Source organism: Tenrec ecaudatus, chromosome 1 (genome assembly GCF_050624435.1).
Source record: "Tenrec ecaudatus isolate mTenEca1 chromosome 1, mTenEca1.hap1, whole genome shotgun sequence".
Lineage (NCBI taxonomy): Eukaryota > Metazoa > Chordata > Mammalia > Afrosoricida > Tenrecidae > Tenrec > Tenrec ecaudatus.
Window position 1 is genome coordinate 183,604,582 of NC_134530.1, and position 21,984 is coordinate 183,626,565.

The following is a 21,984-nucleotide window of genomic DNA, read 5'->3' on the forward strand; positions in this document are numbered from 1 at the left end:
ATTGTCAGTGTCAGTGTCAAGATGAGCCCCACAGGTCAAAAAGCACTCAAAATATGACGGAGGAAGAGATGCCTACTAATGAGCATGAAGGAACTCCTTCCGGGCCTTCATTTGCTGATGGGCACGACCCAAAATGAGGAGAAACACTGAAAACATCAATTAATAATCAGACTTTGGAATACACAAAGTATCCAAATTGAAAATCCAGAAACTAGGAAAATTAAAAGTTATATAATGTAAATGGGACACATAAAATTGATATTCTAGGCATTAAGGAGCTGAAATAGACTAGTACTAGCCATTTTGCACTGGAAAATCATATGACTTACTATCCTGGAAATGATTCAACGAAAAATAATGATATTGCAGTCATAGTCAAAAAGACATTTCAAGCTCTATTTAGAAGTATGCTGTCTGTGATAGGCTTTTGTTTATCTAAATTCAAGGAGAGTCAATCAATGCAACTATTATTCAATTTCATACACCTACCACTAAAGCTAATGATAAAGAGATGGAAAAATTCTACAAATATCTGATCAAACATTCAATCAAGACACATTAATAATTATTGATGATTTGAAAACAAAAGTTGGAAACAACGGAGAAGGAATCATTTTTTAAAATATGGCCTTGGTGACAGAAACAAAGCTGGAGAACTTAGCAAAAGCAAAGATTAGTTCAGAACAAATGCACTTTTTTCAACAACACAAAAGGTGATTATAAAAGTGGGCTTCTCTAGATGGAAAATATAGCAATCAAATTGACTGCATCTGTTGGAAGAGAAAATGGGGAAGCTTCAACCTCAGCAGCTAAGATCAGGCCAGGGATGACTATGGAAAAGACCATCAATTGCTCACATTAAGTTTAGGTTGAGACTGAAGAAAATTAAAACAAGTCCAAGAGAGCCAAAATAGTACCTTGAACCTATCCCACTTGCAATTCTACCTTGTAAATCTGGCTAGAGCAGAACATGTACGCTGGTACAGATAGGAGCTCGCAAAACAGAGAATCCAGGACAGATAAACCTCGCACGACCAATAATGAGAGTAGCGATACCAGGAGGGGAAGGGAAGGTGAAGGGAGAAAGGGGAAACCGATCACATGATCAATATACAACCCCCTCCCAGGGGGGATGGACAACAGAAAAGTGGGTGAATGGAGGCAGCAGTATAAATATTAATGTATAAGTTATCATGGGTTCATGAGGGAGGGAGAGTGGGGTAGGGTGGAATGAGCTGATATCAAGGGCTCAAGTAGAAAGAAAATGTTTTGAAAATGATGATGGCAACATATGTACAAATGTGCTTGCCACCATGGATGGATGGATTGTGATAAGAGCTGTTAGAGCCTCCAATAAAATGATTTTTAAAATCATTTTTATTAGGGGCCCATACAAGTCTTATCACAATCCATACGTACATCAGTTGTGTAAAGCACATTTGTACATTCATTGCCTTCATCATTCTCAAAACATTTGCTCTCCACTTAAGTCCCTGGCATCAGCTCCTCATTTTACTCCCCCCTTACCACTCCCCCCTCCTTCATGAACCCTTAATAATTTATAAATTATTATTTTGTCACATCATACACTGTCCGACATGTCCCTTCACCTATTTCACTGTTGTCTGTCCCCCAGGGAGGAGGTTATATGTAGATCCTTGTAATCGGTTCCCACCCTCCACCCTCCCGGTATCACCACTCTCACCACTGGTCCTGAAGGGATCAACCGTTCTGGATTCCCTGTGTTTCCAGTTCATATGTGTACCAGTGTACATCCTCTAGTATGGCCAGATTTGTAAGGTAGAATTGGGATCATAAGAGTGGGGGGTGAGGGGAAGGAAGCATTTAAGAACTAGAGGAAAGTTGTATGTTTCATCATTGCTACACTGCACCCTGATTGGCTTGTCTCCTCCCTGAGACCCTTCCTCAAGGGGATGTCCAATTGCCTACAGTTGGGTTTTGGGTCTCCACTCCGCATTCCCCCTCATTCACAAAGATATGGTTTTTTTGTTCTGATGATGCCTGATACCTGATCCCTTTGACACCTCGTGATCACACAGGCTGGTGTGCTAAGTCTTCCATGTGGGCTTTGTTGCTTCTTAGCTAGATGGCTGCTTGTTTACCTTCAAGCCTTTAAGATCCCAGCCGCTATATCTTTTAACAGCCGGGCACCATCAGCTTTCTTCACCACAGTTGCTTATGAAACCGCTTTGTCGTCAGTGATTGTGTCAGAAAGGTGAGCGTCTAAAATGGTTTTGTTTAAAAGAACAGATCTGATGTACTGGGCACTAATGACAGAAGAGCTAAAAAGCTGTGGGAGGACAAGAAGCTCATATATGAAGAAAGAAAAAGTCATTAAAAAGACAAGAAAGAAAAGATCACAGGGGAGATGTCAAAGAGACTATGAAATGTGCTTATTCATAGAATGACTAAGGGACTTGGAAGAAATAATGTCGTCAAGAGCCGAATAGAAAATTTTAAAGGGCAGCTTGAGAAGTGAAAGTAAAATAATATAATAAAATATGCAAAGACCTAGAGTTAGGAAACCACAAAACAACACACTCAACATATCTTAAATTGAAAGAACTGAAGAAAAATTCAAGTCTTGAGTTGCAATTTTGAAAGATTCTATGGGGAAATTTTTGAATGATGTAGGAAGCATCAAGAGATAATAGAAAAAATAAAGGACAGCCATTGTAGCAAAAAGAATGAGTGGACATTCCATCGTTTCAGGAGGTAGCATGTGAGGGAGAACTAATGGTACTGAAGGCAGAAGTCCAAGCTGTTCTGAAAGCGTTATCCAAAACCAAGACTCCAGAAACGGATGGACTGCCAGTTGAAATGTTTCATCAAGCTGATAACGCACTGGAAGCGCTCACCTATGCCAAGTAATTTGTCAGACAGCTACCTGGCCAACTGACGAGAAGAGATTCGTACTTGTGTCACCACAAAGAAAGGGTAAACGATACAACAATATCATTATTATCATAGGCAAATAAGATTTTGCACCCAAAAATGGTTATAGCAGTACATTGACAGGGAGCTGCCAGAGATTCAGGCCAGATTCAGAAAAGGATATGGGATGAGGAATATCATTGCTGATATCAGATGGATCTTGGCTGAAAGCAGAGAATACCAGAATTAGGTTTATATGTGTTTTATTAACTATGCTAAGGCATTCAACAGTGTGGACCAGAACAAACTATTGTCAGTCTTGAGACAATGAAGAACACTGCATTGTGGTCATGTGGAACTTGCACATGGATCAGAAGGTAGCGGTGTGAAGAGAACAAGAGGATACTGCAGGTTTGAAATAAGGAAAGGTGTGCATCAGGATGGTATCCACTGACCACACTCATTCAATCTGTGTACTGAGTAAATAACAGAGAACCTAGATTATATGAAGAATTCAGCATCAGGATTGGAGGATGGCTTATTAATAACCTGTCATATGCAGATGATGCAACATTGCTTACTGGACGTGAGGAGGACTGGACGCACTTGCTGGTACAGATAAAGGATTGCAGCCTTCAGTATGGATTGAAATTCAATGTAAAAAAAATTTCTCACAACTGGACCAGTAGGTAACATCATGATAAACTGAGAAAAGATGGAAATTGTCATGGATTTCATCTTGCTTGGACCCACAATCAATGCTCACAGAAGCAGCAGTCAAGAGATCAAATGATGCATTGCATTGGGTAAATCTACTGCAAAAGACCTATTTAAAATGTTGAAAAGCAAGGAGTTTACTTTGAGGACCAAGGAGCGCCTGACCCAAACCATGGTATTTTCATTTGCCTCATATGAATGTGAAGGCTGGACTTTGAATAAGGAAGCTGGAGGCGAATTGAATTGTGGGTGCTGGTGAGGAATGTGGAAAGTGCCACGGACTGCCACAAGAGCAACACATCTGCCTTGGAAGAAGAGTAGTCAGAATGCTCCTAAATGCAAGGATGGTGAGACTTGGTCTCAAATACCTGGACACGATGTAAGGAGAGAGATAGTCCATGGAGAGGACATCTTGGTTGATAAAGTAGAGGGGAAGTGAAAAAGGGGAAGACTCTCGGCAAGATCGATTGACACCGAGGCTACATCAATGTGGTCAACATAAAATTGTGAGGATGGTACAGGATCACACAGTGTTTCATTTTCTGGTAGGCAGGGTCACTGTAAGAGCCACTCAAGGACACCTAACAACAACACTAATCTTCTATAGCAGTGTTTCAGTTTGAGTCCAATTCACTTTGTGAGAGTTCCAAGTTCGACCCTTCTGGCATATGAAGAAGCTATGTGCTTCCAATGGACAGAGTCTAACGTCCTGGTTGTCTGTAGTACAAGGCCTGGGTCATCAAAGCTTGAATACAAATTGGTCAAAAGTGCCCGATTAGGACCATGATGCTGAGCTTATTCTCTTATTAGGCGTCTGTATATGTAATGTGGAGCATTTCCCCCAATGGCAGGCTACCCTACCCATTACGGTTCTTTTTGATAGGGAACTTGTGATTATTTTGCCAAATTAATTGACTTATTAATCAGAAAGTTCTTCAATGATATTGTAATTTACTCCGAAAATATAATAATGTGATGCAGAATTTCTTTAAAGGGTCTATTAAATTAACACAAACAAATTTAAATGATACTCACTCACTCAATGCCATCAAATCAATTCTGACTCAAAGCAGCCCTAGAGGACATATAGACGTGCCCCCTGTGGATTTCCAAGATGTAACTCTTTATGAGAGAAGAAAGCTGCATCGTTCTCCTGTGGAATGGCTCGCAGTTTTGAACTGATGACCTTGTGATTTACAGGGCACACTCACTATGCCACCAGTACTCCTAGCCATAAATCTAGTAAGACACCCTACTGCCAAGTAAATAGTTTTTACACTCTCAACCCACAGAATGAACCATAAAGCTCTATCACTTTATAAACTGTCTCACCTTTTTCAAAGGACATGGGCTTATTTACATTCCCAGAGTAGACATACCCAGGAAGCACAACTCTTTGAAACCACAAAACTTGTAAAAAACCCCAAGATTGTTTTAACTGCTTTTGAATCAGATGGTAATAGAAGATACATCTCAAGTTATAGTGATTGTTATGCCAAATGCAATCATGCTTGGTAAATAACTAATACATTTGGCTGCTAACAAAAGGCCAGAGGTTTGAATCCACCCAGAGTTGTCTGAAATGGCCCAGTGATCCAGTTCTAACAAAATCAACCACTGGAAACCCTATCGAGCACAGTTCTAATGGGGTTGCCATGGGTCAGAATCCCTTGGGACTTCTACACAATCCTATTTTGAAGATATTATTATTGAACATGTGGTAAGTGTCTAACTTCAAAGGTAATATTATGAAGATTGTATCCATTGACTTATGAAGTAGAAACGCCCTGTGCTGAAAGACAACTGCTGTCTTTTGTGCTTTGTTTTAATACCAAAGCAGTTATAAAATATAATTTTCATACCTATTTTATGAAGGAGGGCATCTATGAAGACTAAGCTCCTAGGGCCCACAAAAGCCAGAGTGCAGCCCTCCATGGCCCTCATACTTCAGTTCAGATGCCTGAGTGCAGCTGTCTTTCTGTTACATTGGTGTAAGCAAGGGATGAGGTCACGTTCTCCTTTTTGTTTTCAGCATGTGGGATATAACTTAATACCCTCTTTGCTGACGGATTTTGTATGGAATCTCCTGATGAAACTCTCCAAGCCTAATAGTAAAACTGCGTCTGAGGCAGCATCCATGCTGAAGCTGACTCTGGAATACCATGCGGCTAAGATCACCATGGTAAGAGAATCAGTGATGCGTACGCGCGTTCCCCGCAGCGCTCGTGTTGTCTTCGCTGTATGCCTACTTCTCGTCGGACCTAATTCTCTGCATGGTTCACTCTGTCGCCCTACTGCAATGTCACTAATTTGAGTGAACTATTTCAGGCATTAAGAAAGGTCTAGGGAATGATGCCATGCACATTCAAATACCCCTCCCAGCTGAACCCCCAGCTGCTCCACGAGGAGGAGGTTCTCTGCCCCAATACAGGTTCACAGGCTTAGAGACCCAAACGACAGTTGTGCTCCGTCCCATGCAGTCTCTAAGAGGACAATCTACTTAATGACAGTAGGTACACAGGTCTTAAAGGAAAAGGGAAAGGTTTTCCAACTTTCTATTTGCTTCTGCCACACACCCGCCAGTGTGATTGGCCGCTTCAATAAGATACTATATACTTGTTTTGAATGATCACACATCAAGAATACCTTGGAATTTTGGAGCCTGGTGGGATAGTAGGAGCCCTGGTGGGTTAGTAGTAACATAATGAGCTGCAAATCACAAGCTCAGCAGTTTGAAACCACCAGCGGATCCTCGAGAGAAAAGCAAAACTTTCTTCTCCAGGCAAGAGTTCCATAGTTTTGGAACACACCGGGGCAGTTCTACCCTGTCCTACTGGGTAGCTAGGCGTCTGAGTTGACAATGGCAATGAGCTTTGGTTTTGGTTTGGTGGCATAGTTTCTAAAAAGCCAGCCACTCCCTGGGAGAAAGATGAGGCTTTCTGCTCCCATAAAGACTTACAGTCTCAGAAAACCAAGGTTCTACCCTGTCCTGGAGGGTAACCATGAGTGAGAGAGTCAACTTAATGGCAGTGAGTTTGGTTGTTTTGATTTGAGGGTCTCAGGAGTGATTTCTGTAAATGAAGTTGTAGGAATGGAGCGATCTTTCTTACATATTGCATGCATCTCTTTGACTCACACGTATGATCTATTGTCCATTGGGACTTCACTTACAAAATACAAGTCCAAAGATAATATTAAAAATTGTAACATAGTGACCAACTTCAAAATAATGAACAAAAATTGAGCTACATGCTAGAAACGCCCAGTTTCTTAATACAACAGTTATTTTCTTGTGCTTCTAGCATAGTTGCATGCTCAGATAATTGAATGTGTATTCAATGCAATTGCATATTATGTAAATTTATAGGAACCAACTTTTAAGCTTGTACTACCTGATGAATATTTTGATCTGGATTAATAAATTTTATTTTGAATATTTATACAACTATTCATTTAAGACAAATTCTAGGTCTAGCTGAAGCTCTCTTTGTTCAAGTATGAAGAAAAAGTAAAATTACATGAAAAAAATAACAATAACACAGGGTCTATGAAGATTTTTCAAGAGTACTTACTGCTCAGCATTTACCATTCTTGGTCATTCTCAGATATGTGGTTCATATTTTCACTATATAGAGTCAAATTTTTAATTTCAGAAAGATTTCTTGATGTATGTAGTTCTATTGTTCTGCTTCATTGTTTTGGATTCTGCTTTAGGGATATAGATTATACATACATTCTTTTTACTGAACATGTATGACTTATAGAAAAACAAAAACCTCTTTCTCCTTTGCAAACGTAACCTTTAAAAACAGAGTATTTCCCCATGATCCATAAATATGTAGGTATATTTCTCACTAATAAATATTTGGTAGCATATAGACACACAAGCAAGGATACTTGCTATCAATACTTGTTTCTGTGTTCATTGCTTTCTTGGTAATTCTGAGAAGGGCTGATTTCTCATGTCCAAGAAATGCCTTTGGTTAAAGGTGACCAAGGAATAGAAAACTCTTGCTGACCTTGCATTTCGCTTCCAGGTGTCTAAGATTGTGGATACTATTTATAGGAAATTGTGTCAAAATTCTACACATATTACGAGTATTGCTATGCTCCGGGTCATTGCCTTGTTGACCCGAACTTCGCCGAAGAAAGTCATTTTTCAGCTTATGGACTATCCAGTCCCAGCAGACAAGTAAGTTCCCTTCACCTTTCTCATGAGAGTTTTTCTGCAGGCCATAGGGTCAAACCAACTTGAGCTCAAAATTTGATCATAGTCAGACCTTGCCTTTTCCTTAAAATGAAGGTTCACTTTCCCATCGCATAGAACGATCTAAAAACTGAGGAGGTGATATCAAGGGCTCAAGTAGAAAGCAAATGTTTTGAGAATGATGATGGCAACAAATGTACAAATGTGCTTGACACAATGGATGGATGTATCGATTATGATAGGTGTTGCATGAGCCACCAATACAATGACCAAACTAAAACCCCAACAACAACAAAGAAACAAAGATTTTGCAAAAAGAAAAAGCTCTAAAACTCATGGGGACCATTAGGAACAGAGTATCAATTTGTTGTGGAACTTCCTGCACGGTCTTTGGTTCTGAAAATGTAAGGCCAAGACCCCTTGTCCTGCCTCCTACTTCTGTACTGAGTGAGAAATGAAGACGCGTGTCATTGTTGTGTTCGCAGCACTCTGGTACTGATGTGGCACGCAGCTAGTTCTGAAGCAAGTGTGGCCCCTCTTGTGCTGAAGACGCTCTTGCTGATACTTAAAGGAAAGCCCGGGGAATCGAAGGACAGCCTTACAGGAAAAAGCCATCCCTCTATGGATGAAACCAACATGATGCCAGTGGCGGTAAATAATGTGATCCTTCTTATCGGCATTTTCTCAAATAGGTCCAAAGAATTCCAGAGATGTCCACAGCATTCACAGTTCCTTGGCCCAGTCCTTTCAATTTTTTTCATTCAGTACATATTTATTGAGTTTCAACTCTGTGCCAGCCTCTTTCTGGTGAGAGATAGACAATGAACAAAATGAAGGTGTCATACGTTGGATGGTAAAAATCTTAAAGTAAGCATAAGGTGGTATGGGAGAAAGAACGTAAGAGACAAGGTTAGTAAGTTGGTCACTGCAGGTCTCCCTGATCAGGCCATATTTGATCTAACACCTCCTGTCAAGAAAGAGTGATCCATGAAGATATCTAGACAAGAGTTTTCTGGTCAGAGCAGACAAAGTCCCTGTACTAAATGGGAGACCACTTGGTATGGCAAAGAATGCAAGTCGGCCAGAAAATCTGGAGTCAATTAAGCAACAACCAAAGTTTAGAAAAGGGGTCAGCAAACTGCTCTGAGAGACATGTGTGGCTCTCTTGGTATTTACCTGTGGCTTTGAAGTAAAATTGAAAAATTTACAGGTTATTATTCAGATAATAGTCATGCAATTTGTTTGTAACAATATATGTATGGCTTGTGAAGAAGTTTTAAATTGTTTTGAAGGACAGGATTGGCTCTTCAATATCAAAAGTTTGCTGACCTTCGGCAAGTTCTAAAAGTTAACAGTGTGATATCAAGCCACAGATTTCATCATCTATAGTTGCGTAGGCATGTGTGAAGAAGTAATCTTATTGGTGTTCATTTCTCACATGTCTCCCAAGGACCAATATCATCAATTCTGGGAGTAAACTCAGCTGTGACAGAGATTTTTTCATGATTTCTTTTTAAATTGATGTTGTTCCCCAAATGGAAGGTGTGAGTTATAGTGGGTATTGCTACTGTTAGTGGTCCACGTGACCCTAAGTGACCTGGCCTGCCACACCTTAAATAGTCCGCAGTTCTTCAGCACAGAGAGGACCAAGGTTATTATGAGGACTAAGCGTTCCTGTTAGAGTAACTGGGTAGTTAATACAAACAGTTAACACACTCAGTTTGTAACTAAAAGATTTAACATTCAAGTCTACCCAGAGCCATCTCTAATGAATGCCTGGCAACCTACTTTTAGAGCACAGTTATACTCTGACACATATGGGGATGCGATGGGTCAACATCAATTCAATGTCAACTCATTCCACTTTTGGTCTTTATGATCACATGTGAAAGGGACCTTGGAATGGATATCCTCCATGGGAATTCAAAGGCTTTTACAGATTACTTCTGGCTGGGGTCTTTTGGGGGGTGGGGTTGGGTGGTCTTAAGTATTGTTTATATGCTTTTTAACCCTTGTCATCAATTACTTGGCAATTCCTGGTCCAAAATTGATGTAATAAATATTGTTAAAGAAATGAATGAGTGAATGAATGTTTTCCGTTGAAAGCTTCTGTCTTTAAGGAAATGGGGAAAGGGGCTATAGCGTTCCTTACTTCTTTCTGGAAAGAAGGCTGCCTGAGTCTGCGACTTTTAGGGATAACATTCCTAACTCCTGTTTCCTTTTTTCTAGGCATCCCAGGCCTTGTGCACGTTGCTGCCTGTTAGTTCTTACAGGAAAGCAGTGGCCCAGTTCTTCCCCCAGCTCTTGATGGCCCTCTTGCTTCAAGTCTTTTACAGCAGCGACCTGAAACTGATCACCAATGACATACCTTTGTGAGACAATAGTGGTCACATCAGATTAAATACAAAGATAAGCTTCCTGCGATCAACTATTTCCATGCCCCAGAGATCATATGGAACTCTTTATAATCCTATAAATGCAGTGCATTAAAGTAGCGCTGTTTTATTAATGTATATCCTCTGAAGGGTAATATGCCTTCAGAAATGTAATAAAGAGAAGTACCCAGAAGAAGTAGGATGGCCTATGTGCTGGAGTTGTGGGTTACATGCTGAGCCACTCACCAAAGGCCAGCAGCTTAAAACCACCAGTTATTCCATGGAGAAAGATGGAATTTTCTACTTCCGTAAAGATCGACAGTCTTGGAAATCCACGGAGGCAGTTCTATTGCTATGAGTCAGAAATAACTGAATGAAAATGAAAACACTATTGTACATTTCAGATAAAAGTACGCACATGTGTTTTGTGCCTGTAGAGTTCTGTGGTTGATGATGTAAAGATGGCAGTTGGTATGCAGTCATTCTGTCCAATGGCTTGAGGCAGGCTGGGGGCTGCCCCCTTTCCTTTTTGTCACTCTGCAGAAAAATCTGGACTCCATGTCTACTACTTGCCTTTGTCTGGTGTAAACTTCTAATGCACAATCAGACTTAGTACTTTATTCTACTCCTTGGGGCCACAACCAGACATAAAGTATCCATTCTAACTAATACATAGATATAACCTATGTACTTAAGGCATTTAAAGAAGAAAATCAATAAGTGCCCTTGAAACTCATCCCATCAGTTATAAAAAGCTATTATACAATGAATCCTAGATAGTTACATGCTACTATTTCAATATCACTCCATATGCCCCCATTGGCCCACCCCTTGTATGAGGTGGCTTCAAAAACTTTCTAGAAAAATAGAATTTAATGACAATGGAATTTTCCCATGAATGCTTTAAGCTCATTTGTACTATTTGTTAATCCAGCAAAATGAAGAGTATTTAGCAGTATTCACCTGCTATGGCACACCCTCTATCTCAAAACCTGCATCCTGCCTAAGATAAAAAGGTAGGTCATACGTCCTTAGATATGTGATGGTCACTGACCGGTCCTGACTTTGCTTTCCTTTGGGATCACAGCTTTGCCAGAGATGCCCTGAGAATCCTGCTGAAATGTTCTGGACTGCACCAAGTGGACAATGCTCTTCAAAAAAGGAACTGCTGGAGCCAGTTTTCCCAAGTGCTGTTCCAACACCATGGGGTTTATCTTGTGGCCAAGTAAGAACAGAGCACTCTGCCTAGGAATCTCAATCTCCATCACACCTTGCCCATCTTTCTCACAACATACCAATATCACAACATACCAAATCCCAAATGACTGTGAATGAACTGAGTTTCCATTTGATGTTTCTTTCTTCAATGATGCTAAGGGACTTTTACTTTGTAAAAATGTTCCCTGTCTTTCCTCTCTTACCTGATGATACAAAGATCCTGTTCTGCTCCCTCCACAGAAGAGGCTTCTTTTTCAGATACGGAGGACCAAGAATGCATCTGTTTTTGTCCTCCTCTGTTCTTAAGTGAGCCCTTTCCTACAAGCACCAATTAGAGATGGATTCCCACTTTGAAAAGGTCCCAATAAACCTGAGATCAATGGGCCAAATACATTTGGGGAAATGCAATGAAATAAAATATTTTCAATGTTTTTCTTATATTAGAAGGGGATTTCTATTCTAGAATAGCAAGTTACTGGTTATAAGAATCAGATCTTCTGATCAGAATTAAGATGCATGAAAAAAAACCACAAGAGCTCATTTCAATTTGTGACTGAGCCTGAAGAGACAGTCTATATCATCTCTGTACTCTTGCAGAGATATTTCAGACATACACCTTACTGGGCACAAATAGAACACTTCTGCACCCTACAGCCAGTTGTGAGCCACTCCTTCCTTGGTACTTTGGGATTTTGCCTTAAAGTGTGGTCCACAGACTAGCAGCAATGGCATAGTTTAGGATCTTGTTAAAAACACAGAATGGCAGACCCTCCTGCAGACTGATTCGGAATATGAATTTTAGCAAGAGCCACGGGTGGTTTGCATGAACGTTCACGTGTGAGAAGTGCTGTGGTAGAGCAGTTAACTTGGAACTGAAAATAGTTAGGGTGTATGGTCAGTCGCAAACCTGGTCACACCCAATGTGTGGTGGCGATGGTTTAGTAATCTGAGCTTACTACCTCGTCTTCTGAGTAACCAGGGAAGTCCCACCTTGCCAGCTCATCTTCGCTAAATATTTCAAAGGAAGGCTTGCGTCTCAACCACAAAGGTGACCTGCACTGCCATCTGAGGGTGGATACTCACTCGATACATATTTTCTCTTAATTTGAAAGCAATTAATGGGAATTTGAAACAAAACACTTTTGTATTGTGGCTAAGGATAGGGACAACAGGAAAGAGGAATGACATTAATAAAGAGAGAAAATGTCAAGGATCCACGGATTTGTAGTAATTCCCCAGTGTCTGGTAGAATTCAACCTGAGACTACCTGGAGGTATTGAATATTTTTTTTTTATCTGGGTTGAGCAAGAGATGAGGATAATGATTCTCTTTTTACCTCCATTAGCATTTCTTGACGAAGAGTCAATTCTCTTCTTCTTTGCTAACTTGGCCCCTTGTTGTTCTTTATAGAACTCTCAGTGACTATAACTTTCCACAGTTTCCAGAAACCCTGCGTTATCTCTACAAGCTCTCAGTGGAAGGTCCAAGAAGGTCAGAAGACAGTGTCATCACAGTAATAGTTCTCACTGAAGTGAGTTTTATTTGGAGACTCAACAACTGTGTTCTCATTTTCTTATTCAAACTTGACACTTCGACCTTTCCCTGGCCTCTCTAGACACTGGTTCTTAACAAGCAGGAGTATTATAGATAACTAAAGTTGAAGTTAAAAGAATTGAGGGAGTAGTGGGGTGGCCTTTAAGTTGTTCTGAAAACTTGATTTCACCTTTTTAAAATAGAGTGTGACTTCTCACAGCACTGATTTTTAAAATAAAATCAGTCCACACATATCTGCATGCTTGTTAGTGAATATCAAGGAATAACAACTTGGTAGGTAAGATCTGGGTTCTAAATTATACTCCAGGTCATCTGAATTAAAAAAAAGAAATTGGACAAATAACTAGGTAAGATGTGGGATCATATTACTTTTCTGATGTACATTATACAATATATTATAAGGTTATCAGGCCATATAGGAGTCAAGCAAATTGAGAAGTCCTCTTGCTTACAAATGGTAGGTAGAAAGGCTATAACAAATTGAAATTCATTCCATAAAAATAATACTATAAAATACATTTTTCAACCTAAGGTTCAATTGAGATGATTTCAAACATCTAATCCAGCAAAATACTTGGTAAATGATAAAATATATTCTCATACGTTAAGCCACTATTTCTAAAGCTTCCTGAAATATGTATAGATCAAGCTAACTTAGCATTGCATTAACAAATCACAAATGTTTCCTAACTTTGCTTAATCTATTTGTATCTCTCATTTTTCATTTTATTAAATTTCCCTTTAAGAATGTACAGATAATAAACGATCAAAACATGACACTAACTAGATGTCCTATAAAGTAATCCGAGAGGAATTTACAGCACACATAAAATTTATATTAATGACATTAAGGCAGCAGATGCTTGTTAATAAAAAACTAATTGCCTCACACATCATGAATACAGTAATTGCTGCTGTTTGAGTTGGGCAGATCTGCCCTTCCAATTGTTCAGTGATGAACACATTGCACGGTCATTCTCTTTGGATGCTTGTGTAACCCTCAATTGCCAGGATACTTTGAAGTTACTTCACCTATAGTAATTCTGGGAACAGTCTATGAATTATACCTTATATTGAAATTTTTCTTGAGTTCTTTAGTTTAAAATATTCTGAGTGTGTTCTTCCTTTTCCATTTCTAACTCGAGGTCTTTGCAAATTCCATTATAATGTTTTCCTTTGTCTTCGCGGGCTACCCTTTGAAATTTTCTATTCAGTTCATTGGCTTCTTCGTTTCTTCTATTTGGTTTAGCTAGTCTGGATGAAGAGCGGGTTCCAGAGTCTCTTCTGACGTCCACTTGGATATTTTCCTTCTTCCCTGTCTTTTAAATGACCTTCCGCTTTCTTCGTGTTTGATGTTCTCCCACAGCTCTTTAGTTCATTAGTGTTCAGTGCATCAAATCTGCTCTCGTCTGCCTCGAGATCAGACAGAAAGGGATCATCTAAGATCACATACACACACATGCACACACACATGCATACACATGATCTAGACATAAAACTTTCGCGGGCATATGAGGTGGTTGAAAATAGCAAAGCTTGGGTCAACCTAAATCTGCATATGGTCAATTGTTAGTCTATTTCCCAGTTAGCTTTGTTTTGACAGATGATATTGAACTTCTCCATCATTACTTTTCACAGATGTAGTCAATGGGATTCCTGTATAGTAAACCATAGGATTGTCCAGTTCTAAATTGGCCATTTCAGTTCATTTGGCTCCCTAATGCCTGGGATATCCATATTTATGCATCTCATTTCACTTTTGACGATTTCTAGTTGTCCTAGATTCATACTTCATACAGACCACTTTCAAATTCTTAATCTGTTTTTGTAACTAGTTTTCAGTCTGAGTCATGCCAAACGAGTAAATTAAAAGTCCCAAAAGTTTAGCTCCTCCCATCTCGCATTAAGGTTTGCTCTGCTTTGGGGAGATAGTTCTTTTCCAGTATTATTTTAAGTGACCTTCAACTTGAGTACTGATATTGCTATCAGGGGAATACTGAACTGCTCACTGTATGGCTGGTCTTTCAAACCCACCAGCTGATCCTTGGGAGCAGGATCAGGTTTGCTGTTGCCACTGAGATTTATAAAGCCTACAAAAAACCCTAAACAAGGTACTGTGAGTCAGAGTCTACTCCGTGGTATTGAATTTGGATTTTGTTTTCTTAGGGGTTCATCTTCTGGCACTGTACCTGACAATGTTCTGCTGCTGTTCATAAGGTTTCCAGTGGTTAATTTTTCAAAAGTGGTCTGCCTGCTCCTCCTCATGTGTAATTTCTCAAAATCTGTAAGATTTACAAAAACTGCCCCCCATGGGTGACGCAATGGTATTTGAAATAGCACCCAGTATCACAGCATCATGCAAGCCACCACAGGATGACAAACTGGCAGACTAATAATGGAAGTCCTTATAAACTTTGCTTTCTTTTCATTTGAAAGTTTCCTTTGTCCTTTTATTTTCTTATACCATAGGAGGGGGACTGTTACTTACCCAACCTTGGGAAAGTTATTGCTTTTTTTCTGATCTGGTATTTAATTTTTGTAAAAGTTCTTTTGAAAGTTGAAAAGAACTCCATTTTTTTCTATGTACTTGATTTGTTTTAATGATACTTAAAGATGTTCTATGAAAGTCTTTAAAACTATACAACTGTTATTATGTTTTAAAATATTTTAATGCATTTGATGTGTTTTAATGATATTTAATGATATTCCATAGAATTCTTTAAGATCTATAAAACTGTCATTACATTTCTAAGAAATTTTAAATATACATGTGGGTGCCCATATATCTAAATATGTATTGGTTGCTATGTATTTAGACATACACGGACACATGACAACTGTATCTTCATAGACTAAATCTCCTTAATCTAACCTCCAGGTCCTGGGCCACCCCCCCAGCCTCAACTGCCTTCAGCCTCACTCTCCTCCATTCTACTCTTTCCTGTCAACTCCTATCACTCTGGCATTTAAAGTGCTCAAAAGTGTCCTACCCCATGGAGCCTTTGTACACGGGTCACCTTTCTTAAAAGAAACTTCTTTATCTAGCTTATGCCAATGTACCTTTAAGAAAAAATCCAGATGTTATTTTGTTTGCATTCAACCTGGACTGTGCAATCTAAATGTAGTACTCTTTTTGATATTTTTGTGGTTTCCTGCAGTTTCCTTCCTCATACTGGCACAACTGACAAATGTGTTCTCATTACAGTTGAAGACTATACTATAGCATCGCATTATTGTAGGGAGTCATTGAGTTGGTTCCCCCCTGTAGTGATCCTATGGCCAAAGAAGGAAATACTGCCTATTCCTGTGAGATCCTCACAATCCTTCCTTTCCTCGATCCCATTGTCGCAGCCACTGTGTAGATCCATATCATCGAGGACGTTCCCCTTTTTTGCTGCTCCTCTATGTCCTTCTCTAGGGACTGGTCTCTTCCGACAACATGTCCAAAGACTGGAAGACAAAATCTCACCATCCTTGCCTTTAAGGAGCATGCTGGCCATATTTCTTCCAAGAAGGATTTGTTTGTTCTTTTGGCAGTCTGTGGTGCTTTAAAAACTCTTCACCACACCACAATACAAGCTCAATATTTCTTCCCCAGTCTTTCTTTTTCAATGCCTGACTTTCATATGTCTCCGAGGCAAGGGACAATACTATGACTAGGATCAGACACCTTAGTCCTTATAGGAACACCCTCGATTTTCAATACTGTTGAGAAGTCTTGTGCAGCAGAATCACCCAATGCAACACTCTTTTGATCTCTGGACTGCTGTGTCCATGAGCACGGATTGTGGATCCATGCAAGAAAAAGGCCTTGGAAACTTCAATTTTTTCTCCATTTATCAGGACGTACCTATCAGTCCAGTTGGATTTCAGTCTTCTTCACATTGAGTTGTAATCCAGACTGAAGGCAGAAATCCTTGATCTTCATCACAAAATGCTCCAACTCTTCCTCACTTTCTTCAAGCAAAGTTGTGTCATCTGTATTGAGCAGGTTGTTAATCAGCCTTCTCCAATAATCCTACATTCTTCGTCATAGAACCCAGTGCCTCTGATTATCTTCTCAGCATACAGATCATATATGTATGGTGAGATAATATGACCCAGGTGCACACCTTTCCTTATTTTTAACCGTGAAGTATTCCCCCTTTCTGTTCACACAACTGCCTCTTGATCCATGTACAAATTCTCCATGACCACAATGCTGTGGTCTGGAATTCTCATTCAGAATCTAGTGTAATAGCCTGGGATAGTTTCACGAATAGTATCTGTTTCTTGCCTCACTTCCTGTATTACACCTGTGGCTGGATGCTATAAATGTCGGGTTTGCATTCTTTAAAACCATGAAGGGTGGAATAATAAGATTAGAGCTGTTCCCATTCAACAATCAAATGACACAGTACAATTCTTGTGACACTATAGGCAGATATGGCATTGAGCAGTATCTGACTGAATATTAAACAATGCATGCCTGTTTACATAAACACTCATTGTCTACTTGACTAGGAGAATGAGGTAATTTAAATCAAATCACTAATTGTCTAACAATTAAGGGGAAAATAATATGCATATGTAAATGTATGAACAGCATCTAATTTCTGTTCTGACTGCTACTTCAACAGAAGGAATAAGTATAAGAATGTGAAGTTTTTGTATGACTCATGTTCCGATTTTGCAGAAAGTGTCTTGATTTCTGTAAATAAATCAGAAATCTTGCACTTTTTTGTTTGAACTTTCTTTGTTAATTAGGTGGAGGTGTACAGATCAGATAATCAATTTTGCAATCAATAATTCATAACAATTTGTTCCAAGCCATCCACTGCAATCCCCTCAAAGTATCATCATGTATCCCACTCCATTCCTGGGTTTTCTGTTTCTATCTCTCCTCCTTGCCTAACCCTCTGAAATTTTCCTAGGGAAATGCTGCCCATTTGATCTTAGAAGGTTGGTTATCCTAACATCCAGATGAGTTCAATTCCAGACTTTAATGATTACTAAGGACTATAGTTTTGGGGGTTCCACTAGTCTCTATGTAGGACCTTCTAATGTGATGCTCCTTTTCACAGAAGTTGGTCGTAGTAGGCAGGCAGCATCTAGTTGAGATTAATGTTTGCATGGTCCACTGGACTAATTATTTCCCAGTGCCTTTCCAATTTTGTCACTAATTTTCCTCTGGATGGGGAGAGACCAATAAATAGTTGCACCTTAGATGGCTGCTAATGTCTTTTTAAGACTGCAATTGCTACTCAGCAAAGTAGGATATGAAACAGTCTTTGTGAATGATGTTATTCCAATTGTCCTTGGTGTCCCCAAGACTCATTCCCTCAAGGTATTTGTTTATGTCTAAGACCTTTTTGCTTTTTCCCTCAGCTTTTGAATAGCTTCTTCAGTAGTCCATTTCCAGAAGAATTTTTGGTTCTTTTCAGAAACTGGGTAAATGATGTAAATCCTTCTGTATGTAAACTGAGCTTGCAGAAAATTGCCAACATGGCACCAGTTATCAATAAGGTAAGTGTGTGTGTATGTGTGTGTGTGTGTGTGTGTGTGTGTGTGTGTGAGTCTGTGTGAGTGTGTGTGTGTGTGTGTGTGTGTGAGAGAGAGAGAGAGAGAGAGAGAATTTGGTTATCCAGCTCTATCACAATCAGATTTTTATATCGTTCACTATCTTTCTAGATAACACATGGACATATTTTTTTCCGGTTCTACACAGCAAAAAGTTACCCTGATGGTGTAGTGGGTTAAGTACTGAACTGTAATTGCTGATACAAATCCACCAATGTATCCATGGGGAAAAAAGAAGGCAATCTGATTCCATAAAGATTTTGTCCCAGAAACCCAATGGCTCTTCCCTAGAGGATTACTCTGAGTTGGAATCAACTTGATGGAAGTGGATTTATATAGCCAAAATAATATCAAAACCTTCTGTTTTATTAATAAGAAAACTGCACTGACGAGCAAGGATGACTTAAGTCAACTGAGCAGCTGTATCACTTTATTTCTATTTTTCTCCCAGAAAACAATTCACTTCATTCAAAACTTATTTATAAACATTATCCTGCACTAAACCTCTCCTTAAGACTGACAGCCAAAGAGACCTCTATGTATGTGTGTGCACACACATATCCATACACATGTCCATCATACACATGAGTCCTATTTCAGAGTACTTGCTCACACTCATAATACTTCTCTTCTTCATCCATGCATATTTCCATTTTGCCTTATTTTTCAATCATCTTGAACTTTACAGCTTACTCTGATCACCAAGTGAGAGACATGCCATCTGAGAATCATGCCAACTGTGAACTTATTCAATATTTTTGTATCAGTGGATACCAAAGAACCAGAAAGGTTCTTGAGCCAGAAATCAGCATCACCTGGTATCTTGTTTAGGCATGCTGATTGTCGGTCTCCTCTCAAGATTCTTAATAGGGCCCAGAGAACCATGTTTTTGAAAGTGCTCTAGGTGATTTTGAGACAAGTAACTGTTCAAAATAACTGCCTTCTATTCTTTCTACCCTTGACACTCATGCATCTTGCCTTCCAGGTAGGTGGAAGCTAAGCATACCCCTAGATTTTGTAATCTCTTATGGATTCCAAAGTTCCTTGCACAAAACTGAGAATGTAGCTGCTCCTTAAATCTGTTTGCTTTCATCAATCTAATAAAAATAAATCCAATAATAAATCCTTATTTGCCCATTGAGCAGTCTCGGAAAGCCTAAAGTCTGCCTGTGGGCACCCGTTTGGAGTGAAATAAAGCAGAGACTGCTTGTCTAAACAGATCATATGAGTCAGTTGACTTAATAATTGTGCATGCTAAGCAGTTTCTTTATTGCCTTGTCCAGAACTATTCTCATGGTTCACAAGTGACAGGAATATTCTATCACAAGATCAGCCAGGAGAGCAAGAGAGGAGGTATTGAGGTTGAATTGCTTGGGACTCATAACAATCCCGTGTAACAGGTTAGAACTTCCCTGTAGACGTTTCTTGACTGATATCTTGATATCTTTCTCCCTCTAAACTGCTCAGCCTACTTGAAGTAGCAACCTTTCAGCTAGCAAGCAAGCCCTTAACGATGCACCATTAGACCGCTAAGAGAGAAGCAGAGGAGATTAATCTAGGTTTCATAAGACTGAAGTCCCCAGCCAGATACAAACAGCCTCTGAGCCTGATATAGCCTATTCCTCTTTTTGCTACTTAAAGTTATTGTTTGGGCAAATATGATCAGTTCAAGGAGTTTTAATTCTTTCCTTCAGTTCTTTTATTTCCTACCATTCTTGCTCTTATTTCACGTCTCCTTGTCATGTTTTCCCTTGCTGGATGTTTGAGTCTGACCTGCAATTGATCCCCAGAGCTTTGCTCAGTAGTTCTGTGGCTCCCATCTCCAATGATATCACGAACACCCATATACTATAGAAGTCACAGATGTCATCCTGCCAGGGGTAGGGTGGTAAATCGCTCAAAACAGACTTCTCGGAAAACAAACCCAATTTCTTCGTGTAAATACTCCTATGGTAACTGGTTTGAAACTGTCAAAGTGACACCACTCATTGTCGGATTGTAAAGAAGTTGACAGGAGTATAAACGTGTCTCATTTCCACCAAACAGACAAATACATGTCGATAGCCTTGCCTTTGCTAGTTGCTGCTGTCAAGTCAGCCCCCCACTCACGGTGACCCTATATGTTACAAAGACCTGCGTCCTAGGGTTTTCTTGACTAATATTTATGGTAGCAGTTTGCCAGGCTTTTCTTTCATGGTGGTACCAAATGGGCTCAAACAGCCGAACTTCAGGGCAAACAACTGATTTGCAAGGCGCTTGCACCATTGAGGCACCCTAAGTAACCTCCAGAGTGTAGATAATAGTGAAATGTCCTAAAACAATTAGAAAGTGATACATTTTCAGTACTTCATACCATTGTTTTCATTTAATCGGTGTCTTAGATTTTGTTCATAACCCTTTTAAAAAGCTGGTTCACACAAATATTGACAATTGGACAGTCTGGTCTTACAAGCCAGCTCTAGCACATCACTGTGTGTTGCCCAGCTTCAGAGGTGTGAGTGTACAATGTTAGCTCAAGACTCCTTCTAGTCCCACCCCCCCCGTATCATTCTCTTGCTTTTGTCTATAGATAGAAAATGTCTGCAGCTTAATATTAGCAATCTTGGATGCCTTCTTGTCCAAAGATAAGACTGTGGTAACTCGGGCTTTGATCACCCTCCGAAAACTTTTAGAAAAATTGGACAAGGTCACCTATTCATCTCTATGCACCAAAATTGCTGCCAGCTACTGTCCTCTGATGGATCATGTGAGTTACATGTGGGTGTATGGGATTATTGGGTTTTTCAGATCAGCTATGCCCCGGCAGATGCAATATCACATTCTAGAACATGCCAACTGGAAATGGTCCTGGTGTGCAAAGCCATCATTTCTTCTCCAGAAGTTCCCAATGGTAAGCATTCAAGTAGTGTCCTTTTCTTCTTTACACTGAGAACCTGGAAACGTCGTCTTGTCGTCAATAAGAATCAAAAGACAGTCTCTGCCTTCGGACCAAAGAGGAAGTATAACTCGGTGTTTGCTGCTGCTGGTGGCGGTGGCAGTTTCTGTGGGATTGTTTCAAACACCATGTATGCTGACAATTGATCCATGGGGTTTTCCACACCTTTCCAAAGTCGATCACCAGGGCTGTTATCTGAGGTGCCTCTGGGTGAGTTTGAACCACCAACCTTTCAGCTAGAAGTCAAAGTGCTTAACAATCTTCATCACTCAGGTATTATTAAGCATAACTTTGTGGTTGCTGTGTGTCATCATGTCATAACAACCATAGAATACAGAATATGACTTGGGTTTCCTATGCTGTAATCTTTAAGCTCCCCTAGAGCTGCTGGTTGGATTTTATAGTTGATCTTCCAGTTATCAGTGGAGTGCTTAACCAGTACACCACCAAGCTTCCTAATTGAGGTTATAAATTGTGTTGCTTGATAGACATTGAGCCCCCACTCAAGTTCTCCCTCAATGAAA

The 21,984-nt window shown here is 39.7% G+C and overlaps 1 protein-coding gene across 1 annotated transcript in view; it reads left to right on the forward strand.

Moving 5' to 3' along the window:
* MROH9 (maestro heat like repeat family member 9) overlaps positions 1–21,984 on the forward strand; it is a 151,423-nt gene that overhangs the window by 114,733 nt on the left and 14,706 nt on the right. The window contains exons 8-15 of the mRNA XM_075541049.1: positions 5,645–5,794; positions 7,650–7,804; positions 8,305–8,470; positions 10,049–10,191; positions 11,282–11,419; positions 12,823–12,943; positions 18,334–18,471; positions 21,095–21,271. Coding sequence (XP_075397164.1) covers positions 5,645–5,794; positions 7,650–7,804; positions 8,305–8,470; positions 10,049–10,191; positions 11,282–11,419; positions 12,823–12,943; positions 18,334–18,471; positions 21,095–21,271 — 1,188 coding nt within the window. The remainder of the gene's footprint in view (positions 1–5,644; positions 5,795–7,649; positions 7,805–8,304; positions 8,471–10,048; positions 10,192–11,281; positions 11,420–12,822; positions 12,944–18,333; positions 18,472–21,094; positions 21,272–21,984) is intronic.